Source organism: Eptesicus fuscus, chromosome 3, assembly GCF_027574615.1.
Source record: "Eptesicus fuscus isolate TK198812 chromosome 3, DD_ASM_mEF_20220401, whole genome shotgun sequence".
Classification (NCBI taxonomy): Eukaryota; Metazoa; Chordata; class Mammalia; order Chiroptera; family Vespertilionidae; genus Eptesicus; species Eptesicus fuscus.
In genome coordinates this window covers 114038409-114052078 of record NC_072475.1, presented here as the reverse complement: position 1 = coordinate 114052078, position 13670 = coordinate 114038409, and the positions used below count along the sequence as shown (strand labels likewise).

The window sequence follows — 13670 nt, the reverse complement described above, 5'->3', positions numbered from 1 at the left end:
GAAGATCTGGTTTTGGGTGGTGGGCACACAGTACAACATACTCATATTGTAACATAGAAACCTTCCGGAAGCCAATTCCAGCATGTCATAACTGCAAGAGTTTCATCAAAAGGTTGATGGAACTTGGGGACTCAACAAGGGCTGAGTCACATATGTTATCTCCTGTTGGAGTGGCTAAAGGTATTTCCCCCAAACCTGAATACAGTAAATTACATCTAGAAAATTAATACTTTAGAAAATTAATTGTAAGGCTAAAAGCAAGACACCCATGAAAAACACACAAGGTGTCAAAACAAGCCAGAGGAAAATCATTTGGGCAAAAAATGAAATAGGATCCCAAGTCAAATTTATAGAAAATATTCCTTTATTAACTTTTGGTCGAGAATATGTTTGTATATTTTCAGAAAACAACTCTGAAACCATGTGGATTCCAGCAACAGAAAGGAATCAACAGGACTACTCCAGGCATGAAGACAGAAGAGAAGCAGTCCAGAGATGGAAGACGCTGATGTGGCCTTCCCATACTAGCAGTTAGCAGCTGTGCATCACTGCAGATTGCCCAGGACCAAACCAGAGAGAGTCGGACCTGCATGACCACCATTTGTCCACCATCCAGAACTGAAATGTCAGTGCTGACATGTACACATAAGGAACTGTTGGACATTGAAATTGGGTCTCAAAAGAACTGTGGGCCCAGAAAGAAACTCACTACAGACTGATTCATTTGCCTGTCACCATAACCATTATTGCTTGTCTCATTTTCAGTTCTTATAAGTGTATTTCTAATAGCACATGATCTCACTCATCTAGGGGAAATAATGAACAACATAGACAGATGAACAAGAACAGACCCAGAAACAAGGAGGCATGGATCAGACTGTCGGGCCTCAGAGGGAGGGTAGGGGAGGGTGGGGATAAAGGGGAGAGATAAACCAAAGGACTTGTGTGCAAGCATATGCGCCTAACCAGCGGTTGGGGACAACAGGGGGGTGGGGGCATGTGTGGGGAAGGGTGTGGGATGGGAATGGGGGGATGAGGACAAATATGTGATACCTTAATCAATAAAGAAATTTTAAAAAAAAACAACACTGAATACGATGATTGTTTGCTGCCAGACAGCTCAGGGCATCTTAATCTACATGTTAGTGCCTCCTGTTGGCCAAACACCTCAACAGCCGTAGGCTATTCCCCAATCTGACAATGCTTCTGTACCCTACCCTTTGAAGTGTGTTATCTCCACTTGCCTTAGGACAATTTGTGTTAATAAAAAGCAAGGGGTCCTGAGACAGAGATAACTTAGCTCCTTCAGCTAGGCTCCTCTGACCCCCAATGCCTTTCAAAATTATCTTTCATCTCTGGACTCTTATTTAATCTATGCACAGCCTTTCTCCAGATTGCTGAACCCTTCCTAATTCTAGAACAAGAACCCTGGCATTAATGGTGTCCTGAACTGGGGCTTTCTGAACCCTTGCAGCACCTACAGAAACCCACACCTGAAACCTATATGTTCAAGTTAACAAATGTCACCCCAATATATTTAATTTAAAAAATTTAGGTATTTCATATATGAAATTTAGGTATTTCATATGCAGATCCTAAAAAGTAGGACTAACTGAGTGAAGACGGAATGGGGGCTGTGCAAATCCTGTTATATATGGCTGGAAGGTTACAAACCATATGTGTCAGTTAAGATGCTCCCAATCAAAAAAAAAAAATAGGTACAACTTAAACTGTATGGTAAAATAAAGGGATTTCACCACCCTGCATAAGAAAAAGTCCAAAAGTGAGTAGGCTTCAGGCACAGATTGATCAAGGCTGCCTTTGTGATTTATTCATTCGGCCCCATTCCTTAAGCTGGCTTTACTCTTATCCTGGCTTACCCCAGGGTTAGACTTATACTAACAGCATCAGCCAGGGCTGAGGATCTCAGAAAAAAGAATGGAACATCACAGGAAGATTGGGGAGTATAGGAGGGGAAATCCCAGTGTTCTGCCCTCCTCCTTTTATTTAATCTTCCACATTGCTTTCCTTGGCAGGAGCTAACAAAACCCAGAGGGTAAGGGAGCCTAAAATTAGCTCCTACAGGGCAGATGAGGAAAAGGATTGGGAAATAGATCTTAAGGCAAACAGGCAGGTGACTGACACAGGCTCAAAAGATACTGAGTGGCCAAAATGGGAATGGGAATGGAACAAGGTAGCAGAGGTCCTCCTAGCACACAGAGCCTGAGGAGCTCGTCTCACCACCAATTCATGGAGGGCTTGTCCTCCTGGACCACAGGATGTGATGGCTGCCATGTATTGGTGACACAAAGGGTGCTATTAAAAGTGATATGCTGCTCTGAGTGGGAGTTTGCCTCTCAGCAATCCACTGTACAGTGAGTTGGGGGAGAGGGGTGGCTGAATGAGAGGAATTCACATCACATGGAGAGTCTGGGTGCTGGGAGCTTGCTGCAGTTCTAAGTCAGGATTTGGAGTTGACTTTGGGAAGAGGGCAAGATCACTTAGATTGCATAAGTAATAGTAGTATTATATTAAGGAAAATAGATATGGATTGGAGGGTGTGGGCTAGCCAGTCAGGCACTGGACTATGGTTACTATTGTGGTTACTTTGGGCGGCTGACACTTTTCCCTCCCTCCTTCTGTAACCAACTACTCCAGAGCTTGGGCCGGAACCCCACATTGTAAGAAACTTAGTTTGGACAAGTGCTTTGCATAGTACCCACTGGCCCAACCTTCAGCCTCTCAGGAGCTAGGATTACAGAGGTGTGCCTGCGTATCAGACAGCCAAGTGGTGAGTAATGAAGCAGACAGCTGTGGTTGTTCTCTGCCCATCCTCCCTTCCTTTGGGAAATTAATCTCTTCCCTCCATGTGGTTCTGGAAAGGGCTATAAAGCACAAGTGCTCATAACCTGACACCTGAAGAGTCTATTTCACCTAAGCTAGGCCAATCAGATACTCTCTCCCAGGAATGTGAACTGGGGACAACTATCACAGGGCTGGCAAACAGCGGAAGGTGTTCCCAGCTGGCATCTCCAGCTGCTGTCCTTCCTGAGGCATGGGTGGTCATGCTGTCACTTACCGGAGTATTCCTACAAACCTTTTTATACTCAATCGAGAGGAGATTTTCTGTTCCTAATAACCAAAAAAATCCTTCCTGAAACAAAAGTCAACATGATTTTAAAATTTAGCAATCTTAAATTTAGTTTAAGAACTAAAATTAGATCTCCCTCGCTAGGCTTATTTGGGACAGAGATACTGCAAATTCACACACATCACCAGGGTTCTGGGACAGACTATATCATACAGAAGTCCATGGACCACATGTGCCCTTAAAAAAAATAGAAAAATAGCCCTGGATGGTTTGGCTCAGTGGAAAGAGCATCGGCCTACGAACTGAAGGGTCCTGGGTTCAATTCCAGTCAGAGACACATGCCTTGGTTGTGGGCTCGATCCCCAGCCCTGGTCCAGATACATGTGGGAGGCAACAAATCAATGTCTCTCTCTCACATGTGGTCCTCTGTATATGTTTCTCTCTGTATATCTCTCTCCCTCCTTTCCACTCTCAAAAAAAAAAAAAAAAAAAAGAAAACAGAAAGAAGAATAGGGAGATCTAAGGAAGATCTTCATTATAAGTATTTTCTTAGAAGATACGATTTCAGAGTAAGTCATGAATTTTCTATTTCATTTAACTAAAAAGTAGAAAATAATATACTAAGGGTGTTCTTCAGGACAAACTTACACTCTTCACTTCTGCTAGCTGAGTTTTATAAAAGGGATAATGGTGTTTTTTTATCATGTTTATTAGTGGTATATGTACTTACTATTAATTTATGAATAATTTGTTTGAATAATCTTCTAAACATACACAGAGGCATACAAATGCAGTCCTAAACACTATGCGTACAAATAATTTATTCTTATTTCATACATATGTTTTTCAGCCAAAATAATAAATAGTTATACAGAATTTTATATTCAAGACTGTAATGGACAAATGTCTCACACAACCAAAACCATAGCAAACTACAGAACAGAAATAAATCACAATTTTTTTTTCAGCTACATGCACAGAACTGACCAAATTTATGGATTCTTTTTCTTAACTTAGCAGGTAATGTGGAGTTATGAACAAGCAATGCTTGGCAGAATACACTAATACTTTGAAACCACATCAGAGTCCCTGTGTGGAAGTTTACACATCCTGAGAAAGTCCCTCTAGCTCACTAGATACAGCTGTTTAGGATGTGTATGATGGCTGGAGTCAGGGTAGCCTAAGAATTAATCTAGCAACTAATGGAAAAAAAAATGTTTCTTTCTTCCTTTATGCCTGCATTATCCTTTATTCTCTTTTCCCTCCATTATCAGCATTAAATGAATTAAAAAATAAAAGTAAAAAATTAACCCCATACAAGGATATTTGGTCACTGTTAAATCTTCTGTCTGCTTCTGAGCTGGTTTGAAAAGGCCAAAATGGAATCCTCTTAGAAATCTTTTGTCTTCAAGGCTGAGTTTGTGGAAAGTGAAGGCCTCAAGGTGGTGGCATGGTCTGGGAAAGGATGAAATGAGAGTTCAGAGCAACTGCATGCTTTCTGCAGAGAGAAGAGCAGCCAAGGAACCCTCCCCCTACCCTGGGGCAGAGCCCTTTCCTGGTCTGTGTGGGGACAGCATGGGGCTTTATTCTCCTTTTCACTCTAAGAAATAAGGAGCCGGGTGTGCGAAGTTGTGCATTTTTCTGGTTATGTTATTCACAATAGTTGTAAACTCATCAAAGTGATCTGTGTCTCATCCTTTTATTGCCTTGATACTTAGCTGCTTAGAATAATTTTGCTCAAAGCCTCCAGAGCAGAAAACCAGCCTGGAGGAAAAGTAGACCTTCTGCTAAGCATTGCTGAGAAAATGAATTTAACGACGTTTCTGTCAAGAATTTTTAAAATATTTTTAAATTTAGCCTTGTTACACACCTATAACATATCTGACAGTTTTCTTCTCCTTTACAAAATGGGTTTTTTTAATTTGTCTTTAAACTATATACATTATTTACATTTTTAAAGACCTACTAGGTCTTTATCATTAAGGTAAGAGCTCCAGGTAATTAAACTCTCAGGACACAGATGAGACTTTCCAAATGGCACCATTCTCATCTATGCGCTAAGGCCTGTTTTTTATAAACACATTACTATTATAAACTTTTAAAATATAAAATTAGAATACTTCTCTAAATTTTTTTATTTTCTTTTTTTGCATCCAGCATATGAAAAACAGATGATGCTTCCTAACTAGAGATGGAACTAAAAGAAAAAATGAAATTAATGTGTCCCCATACTCTTTTCATCTGGAAGCAAAGATTTATTTACATGGTGTCAGTTCTCAATGTGGTGAGCCCTGAGGGGCAGGGCCCTCTCCACAGCTTGGTTAAATAGCCAACTGAAGACACCTCCATTCCTACTTGAGTGCTTATTGCATATTTTAGGTGGAGTTGGAAGGCATGAGAAAGGTGGCCTGCAACTTTTACACATTCAAGAAATTTTCCTTAAGAAATGTCATGTTTGGAATAGTTTCCAGAAATGGTTCAAGAACAAAAAAATGTTAAAGTTCATGCATTACATTTAGAAGTACAATCTATTGGGGAACAATTTCAAAAGCTCAAAAAAGGCTGGTTTTCCATTGAGTTTTATAGGAAATAAGTGAGCATTTTGTTGTATAGGTATGTGTTCAGAGCTTTCAAAAGTCACCTCCTGTCATAATTAACAGCCAAATGAACATTCTTGGCCCCTGACACATTCTTATTCTGCAACTTGCTCACAGATTCTTATTAATCTCTTCTAAAATGAAAAAGCCTACAAACTAGTTAGAAGTCTGCAAACCAGAAATGCAATACATTTTGTCCTTTTTTAACAACAAAATTTTATATTAGCTTTTTGGAAAAGTGACTCAGAAGAACTGACCCCAATTTTCATATTTAAAAATAGTTATTCATAACACTGAAGAAATAAAATCTTCAATAGGAAGACATATTGCTTTTCACAAAGGAATACAGTAGTTCTCAGCTTCAGCCAATGAATACTTCCTTTTCCATCTTGGCCAGGCTCATTGGCTCTTTGTTAGGCAATATATGACAGAATAGTTGGCAACCTTTCAAGAAAATGATTCAAAACGTAACTTACAATTGGCTGGTGCTATTCCCTAATGCCTTTTTTCCCCTTATGCCCTAATTTTATGGAAACAAATTAAGGTCATTAAGCCAGGGGCAAGTGTACCATTCAAAATATGCCTGGGCACTAGTGCTCAGGTCAGAAGCTATAGGATGTGGTTGGGCTGCCAAAATCAATTTCTTGCCTGTCTATTTGAGTGCTAACAGCAGGGGGATTTGCATGCTTTTCTAGGGACAAAATTTAAAACTCAGGTGAAATTGTCCATAGCTGCCCTGGCTGGTTTGGCTCAGTGGATAGAGCGTCGGCCTGTGGACTGAAGGGTCCCACGTTCGATTCCAGGCAAGGGCACATGCCTGGGTTGCGGGCTCGGTCCCCAATGGGGGGCATGCAGGAGGCAGCCGATCAATGATTCTCTCTCATCATTGATGTTTCTTTTTTAAAAAAATATTTTATTGATTTTTTACAGAGAGGAAGGGAGAGGGATAGAGAGTTAGAAACATCGATGAGAGAGAAACATCGATCAGCTGCCTCCTGCACACCCCCTACTGGGGATGTGCCCGCAACCAAGGTACATGCCCTTGACCGGAATCGAACCCGGGACTTTTCAGTCCACAGGCCAACGCTCTATCCACTGAGCCAAACCGGTTTCGGCTCATCATTGATGTTTCTATCCCTCTCTCTCCCTCTCCCTTCCTCTCTGAAATCAATAAAAATAAAACATATTTTTTAAAAAAGAAAGAAAAAATAATTATCCATAGCTGAACTTGCTATTCCATTTGGGTTGATTACGTCTAATCTTTCTTGTTCTCCCTTTCTCACACCTTCTTCCTATCATTTTTATATCTGCTATCTGTTCTTTATAATTTCCTCCAGATATTTTTTCTAAGACATGTTTCATAGGTTACAACCCAAAGACCTAAAACGAGGAAAAAGGCTAAAGAATATTAATCTTTGGAGATGTAAGCATTTAAGCTTGCATATTTTTAAACTTATGTTATGTATGAAATTCAGACACTTAATTATATCACAATTAGGCACTTTGGATGAACCTTACTTCATAATGTTATGACTACTATAAACCTTCCAAATGTGATTGTTATCAGTCTTTGTTAACTAGTAGTGATGATATTTTCATATATCCTTCACCTGGATTTACATTAAATTTTCTAGTTATTTTTAACCATAAAATGCACAAAGGCCTAGGAGCTGACAGAATCAAAAAGAAAGAACTTGATTGTGGTAACTAGCATGTTAATTAAAATAAGATTCTAAGCATTGCTCTTATGCTAATAGAAAGGAGAAAAGGACCAAACTCAATGGCTTGGGACATCTGGTTATTGCGAAGATCAGGGTTTGGTCCCTGGCCTCATGGCCTTTCTAGTCCTCCTACCTGTTCCACCCACAGACAAAAGGGTAACAGCTGTATTAATGTGACGGATCCTCACCAATGTCTAAGATGCAGTGGATGCTCAAAGATCACTAAAGGGATCGTGTACAAATGGATAAAAGTCAACTCAAAGACACTGACAGAGAGAAGTCAATTGTGGCAGACTTCAACAGGTGAATAATCCAAGAGGATAAAAATTTAATAGCTGATAACATTTTGTATAAGATTTTATCATCTAAATGCAAGGATAACCATATCTTACTTCACTCTAAATACACACACACACACACACACACACACACACACACAATGAGTGGCCAGATTATTATGATCTCTGAGCGCATAATAATCTGGCCACTCAGTATGTATATATTAGAGGCCCGGTGCATGAATTTGTGCATAGGTGGGGTCCGGCCAGCCTGGGTGGGTGGGTGGGGGGAGGAGGGAGGACATGGGCGGTTGGCCGGCCTGCCTGCTGGTCAAACTCCTGGTCAAGGGGACAATTTGCATATTAGCCTTTTATTATATAGGATATACACTGATTAGCCAGATTATTATGTGTTTAGAGATCGTAATAATCTGGCCACTCAGTGTATATTCTCTAATTAGTGTTTGTGCTTGGCCAGAAAAACCAGCCAACACTCATAATCAAGCACAAAACCATCCCCACATTCTAATGCCAGTTTGAAAACAATTCTGTCACCTTGAACCAACAGTATAACCTTGAAATGAAGATAACTCCTACCATAACTCTTCTCCTATAGCTTTGTATGGGTTAACTAAAGTTGGGAAGAAATTTTAAGATAAAAATCCCACTTTTTAATTGCTGTTAGCCCTCAGATTAAGCACCAAATCAGAAAAAAATATAAAAATCACCCCATCCCCAAATTTTGCCTTCTTAGAAATGATTGCCCTGAAGTAGCATAATGACTTAGTCAGTGGTCAGCAAACTCATTAGTCAACAGAGCCAAATAATCAACAGTACAATGATTAAAATTTCTTTTGAGAGCCGAAAACCGACTTCTGCGCATGGGCCACGAAGTTTCAATCGCACTGTACGTGTGCGCCCGCACGTGGCATTTTGTGGAAGAGCCACATTCACGGGGCCAAAGAGCCGCATGTGGCTCTCGAGCTGCAGTTTGCCGACCACTGACTTAGGCTAAACAGTTTTTGACTGCAAACACTTGCAGGCAGGATTTATGAATGGAGACATATGAAGGCCACTCTGACCAGCTTTGAAGCCCCATACTTTCTTCTAGGGCTATTTATAGAAAGTGGCTAGCCGGTGGAAAAGAGCACATTTATTTTTACAAGCCAGTCATGACATGACCAAAGAACTCACTTCCTCTCTCAGGGAAGGCCATCTTCTTCGGCTGAGGGTACAGCTTCAAGGGCAGGGAAGAAGGGACCCCCTTTAGTCAAATGAATCAGCCTGTCAGCCCCAGAGACCAACCCCACAGGTGATAAGCATTGAAGTCAAACATCCTCATTTCCCAGGCATGACTCTATGATGCTGCTCCTTGAGATGTCATCTAGATTATGACAAACACGTAAAAATAAAATGCATTATATAATATACTTTAAAATTCTATGCTTTCAAAATAGGTTTTACAGAGATAAAGAAGTGCACTCTTATTTATCATTTGTCCTACATTTCAAACAGCTGAAAATAAAACTGAATTTTAAAGGAGGTGGCAAAATGGAGAGTTTGAAAAATATTTTTAAAGCTATTTTATTCTGATGGCCATATTACCCCTGAAATATGTAATATACCTGAATAGTCCCATGCAAATTTGGAGACTTTGTAAATATTTGCTGATTCTAAAATTTCATCATTTACCTTGACAGAAATCTGATATAATTTAGCAAATAACATATATAGTTTTACAAACATCCCTGAACTTTGTAGTGTTCGCGGTACTTGTTTGCAAATATGAAGTGAAACCAATGTTTTCAACTAGGATGTCCTGTTGTCAATGGTATATGTGGTATATAAAAATTAAGGTAGTATGGGAAAGGGAAAGTGGAGGAAGGAAACTTTTGAAGGGTAACTGGAATCATAATCATTTGAAAAAGATGTGGGTGTAATTTTATCCTTAACTGGCTTCTTCTTAAGAACAAAGACACAGGGCAAGAAGAGAATTCTGTTTGCAGACCCAGAGCTACAACAAACAAAAATTTTACATGACAAATACCAGATTTATTTCTTGTTCTCAAACTCAAGCCTTTTTAGAAGGCTGTCTCTTTAAAGTTCCTTCTGAAAAAGGAAATCCCATTTTACACGGAAGCTAGAAAATACTCATCAAGTTATGTCTTTAGCTTCTTTTGAGGCTCTAGAAGAGACAATAATGACATGCAAATAAATTTGCAAGTGGAAATATCCTGTCCCTGAATGCATGTACTGAATTAAGTTACAGGTTAGGAATGACATCTGTAGTAGACACAAATTTTCAGCCTCTGTAACTTAACAGAAATCTCCTTGCATGTTGCAAAAGTTGAGACACTGTCACCCATTAGCAAACCTGCAAAGATGAGACACAATCCCCATTGAGAAGCTCTAAATTAAATATAGACATATATAAAGTTAACTCCTATGTGAAAAGTAACATGCCAGCATACTGGTTCCCCCAGAGAACGGTGCCAGCCTCCTCAGTTTATAAATATAGTAGTGATCAAAAGCACAAACAAAAACAGCAATATATTGAGGGGCATCAGCCTATCAGTGCTGAGGTGAATGTTCATCTACTTTATATGCTTGATCTAAATTATACCATGAGGTCAACACTTCCCATTCAATGACTTATTTGGCTCCTAAACAAAAGGACTTCTCAGGAAGTGTGATGAGTATTTAAATAAGCTACCTCAGTGGTTTGTGTTAATCTAGGAATGCCATCTCAAATACAAGTTAGCGTTTATGAAAATGTCTTAAATAACACTGGCCAATGTGGTTTTTAGAAAGGATCTCAGGAGCGTGTTCACTCATTTCTCCATGATTTAGGATGACCGGCGTTCACTACCATATTCTGCATCCAAATGAGACTTCAGTGTTTAACTAGGCAAAGGTAATCCTATTTAACTCAAAAATTTCAGTTACAATTTAAGTAATATGCTCCTGCCTGTCACACTATAACTACTTCATTTATTCCTGAGTATTATATTGTAAGCAACGATAGATGGCATCAATCTAGTACAGTGTCCTCTGACCTTCCCCATCAGCTGCAATAGGAACTATAGCCACATTAATGGGTTGGCCCCTTCTCCTAGTAGAAAAGCAAGATGCCCTGCATGTCCTAGTAAGCTACTTCCGGTGCTACCAAAGACTTGAAACCAATTCCATCTTCCTTCCTCCCTGGGTGGAATGTTAAACCCTGATTTGTGGTACAGTAAGACAAAGTTTACCCCAACTGCTCTCCCCTATATTTGAGGACCAGTCATTTGGGCATTGCTTCAAAAGGCACATTTATTCCAGTGGTAACTTAAATAAGTAGAGAAGGAAAGAATCAGATTAAAAACAAAACAAACCAAAAATAGGATAGGTTTTGTGGAATACATTACAGTAAATGGGCATCTGGGATCTACACAGACCACTGAGCTCCTCACCAGTAGTCTAATCAGAGTCCCTATAGTAGAATAATTCACATTTGAATAATGGCACACAGGCCTTCAGGAAAAACACTGTTTGAGAAAGTAGTTGAGAACTCTCAAGCAGCTTGCCCTGATGTCCAGTTCAAGTGTATGCAATGCAGAAGGGCTGCAAAATTCGTAACTATGCCACAAAATTCAGTGCATATCACAGGCTTATGAAAGTTATTGTATATATTACTATTTAAATAACATCTGAGAAACATTTTGAAATAATTAACTTGTGTTGTTCACATTCCATGCATTTTCTAGTATGTTAAGCCCTGTACTTACGTCTTTGTGCCCGTTTCCTACAAAGCTCCATTCTTTTGACAAATCCAAGCACTCCTGAGACTGAAATGGAAGTGCCCGGGGATTTTGTCTACTTACCCTCTCTAATGCAGACCTGACCTCACAGGGGCTACTTGTTATTACCGCTGGCACAGAAGACGACTGGAAAATATAACTGTTTTGGGTTTTATTTGGGATTTTATTTGCTGCCTTCAAAAACTCCCTGGATGTCACAGACACCACCTGAATGTTGTCCATGGGCAAAAAACCGTGGCCTTCTCCCTCCTGCTTGACCCACTTCCCTCATCCAAAGCCCCAAGTGCACTGGACCCCACCACCATCATACTGGGCTTTCCCCCTGTGGCTCTGCAGCACCCTTCTTGAGCAAAGAAGGAAACAACAAAACGGTAAAACAAACCAACAGTAACAACAGGAAGTACAAACAGGTGCAAACCAGCAGCCTTCTGCAAGGCAGAGGCTCACTTTTCACTGCTGGATTCGGAGCTGTTCAGGAACTTCTTGATGACCAGCCCCAGACAGACGACCAGCAGCAGCATGTAGCCCACGGTGCCCGAAAAGGTGGGAGCGGCGGGGGGCTCCTTGAGGAATTGCCGCAGGCCCTCCTCGACGTAGTGCACCTGGTCGTAGATGCTGAGGAACGTGAAGATGTGGAAGAGCTGGTGACTGTGGCCTATGATGTCAAAGAGGCCGGGCTGGATGCGCTCGGGGATCTTGCTCACGTTGAAGAAGGCGGCCACCACCAGCCAGAAGTAGCGTCGGTAGAAGTGCACGAAGAGCGTGGGGTTCTCGCCTCGTAGATCGAAGAGCCAGCTCTCAAGCATGATGGGGCAGGCCATGCTGAGCGGCATGACGAAGACGAAGGTGCGCAACGCGAACGGGTAAGAGCACCAGTCCGTGCGGCTCTTGCAGCAGGCCACGGTGCAGGCCACCGCCAGCACGAAGGCCACCGGCAGCACGAGCGCACGGTAGGCGGCGATGAGGCGTGTGCAGTCCACGTGCCAGCCCAGGCGCTGCTGCACGTAGGGGGTCATCACTCTGGCGTCCAGCAAGCTGAGGCCCGGCAGCAGGTAGTAGTAGTAGGCCACGGTGCTGCCGAAGCCGTAGTAGCTGATGGACGCGTAGTCCAGGTAGAAGAAGGCGGCTCGCAGGCGCAGCGACAGGCAGCTGAACACGTGCGCCGTGCAGCTCATGGCAAAGGTCAGCAGCACGCCCGACGCGTAGCACCACAGAGGCAGCAGCCAGGGGTGGTGGAAGGGCACGTCGCGGCCGCTCAGAAAGAACAGGCGGCAGAACTTGCTCAGGAACAGCAGAAGGGGGATGAAGTGCGTCCAGAAGTTGAGCGTCTCGTTCGTGGGCTTCAGCACCGAGGCCAGGCACTCCTGCACCGTGCAGGGCAGCCGCCGGTAGCCCGACAGAATGAAGCACTCCACGAAGTCGTCGGGCACCTCGTCCCAGCGCAGCAGCGGCTTGGCGGAGGCCGGAGAGTCCGCAGAGGCTGAGGGACGGGGGCGCGAGGCGGCCTCCAAAGTCGCCTCGGCCGTGGCCCCTGGGCCTTTTGTGCCCGCGCTCCGGGGCTGTAGGCGTCGCAGCATGGTGCCCCGGGCTTGGCTAGGACGCCAACGGGCGACCTCTGGCGCGGGCTCCCGGGAACCGGCGACCTCTGGCGCCCGCGTCCGCGCACTCGGCAGTCCCCGCCGGCTGCCGTCGGAGCCTTTGTGTTCGCCCCGGGGCGTCGCTGCAGGTTCAAGAGAAGACCTGCGCCTCTAAGCAGCCGTTCCTAAAAATAAGCAAAGAAATAAAAACAGTCAGTTTGTAAGCAGTCGGCGACCGGCAGGAGCGCGCGTGGCTTGGCGACCCCTTCACCGGACGCCCTGCTTTCGGCTCCCGGCCGCCTTCGCTGCGGCAGCCCCGGCAGCGGCGCGGCGGACTGCGGCGGCGGCGGCGGCGGCGCTGCCCCGGTGACTGGGCATCGCGTGGTGCGGGCGCAGCCGCCGCTGTCCCCGGCGCGGGAGGCGGGGATGTGGAAGCCGAGGCGCTGGAGGGAGGACGGGAAGGACCGGCTCACCGAGGGAGGGCGGGGGGCCGCCCGGGCTAGTGTTTCAGGGCCGCCTCCAGGGATAGAGTTGTCCCCGGTCTCAAGTTCCGTACCCTCCCCCCTCCTCGGGCTGCGGCAGGCGAGCTGGCCCGTTAATGATTGA

At 43.4% G+C, this 13670-nt stretch overlaps 1 protein-coding gene across 2 annotated transcripts; it reads right to left on the bottom strand.

The window, feature by feature from the left end:
- Positions 1-3906: 3906 nt before the first annotated feature.
- On the bottom strand, positions 3907-13216 carry PAQR9 (progestin and adipoQ receptor family member 9). Of its 2 annotated transcripts, none has more exons than XM_054712557.1 (2): positions 11935-13216; positions 3907-4546 (listed from the first exon to the last, which is right to left on the bottom strand). In XM_054712557.1, exons 1-2 carry the CDS (start codon positions 13062-13064, stop codon positions 4333-4335), a joined length of 1344 nt encoding a protein of 447 aa, XP_054568532.1. In that variant the 5' UTR covers positions 13065-13216; the 3' UTR covers positions 3907-4332. The 2 variants fall into 2 exon arrangements, with proteins under 2 accessions (XP_054568532.1, XP_054568528.1); XM_054712553.1 differs by lacking the exon at positions 3907-4546 and adding an exon at positions 9037-9071 and having other exon boundaries at positions 11935-13101.
- Positions 13217-13670: the final 454 nt, after the last annotated feature.

Coding starts and splice junctions, on each gene's coding strand:
- PAQR9 (XM_054712557.1), bottom strand. CDS start 13,064: ATGCTGCGACGCCTACAGCCCCGGAGCGCGGGCACAAAAGGCCCAGGG. Junction 4,547..11,934: donor TCCGAATCCAGCAGTGAAAA/GTGAGCCTCTGC, acceptor ATCCTTTCCCAG/ACCATGCCACCACCTTGAGG.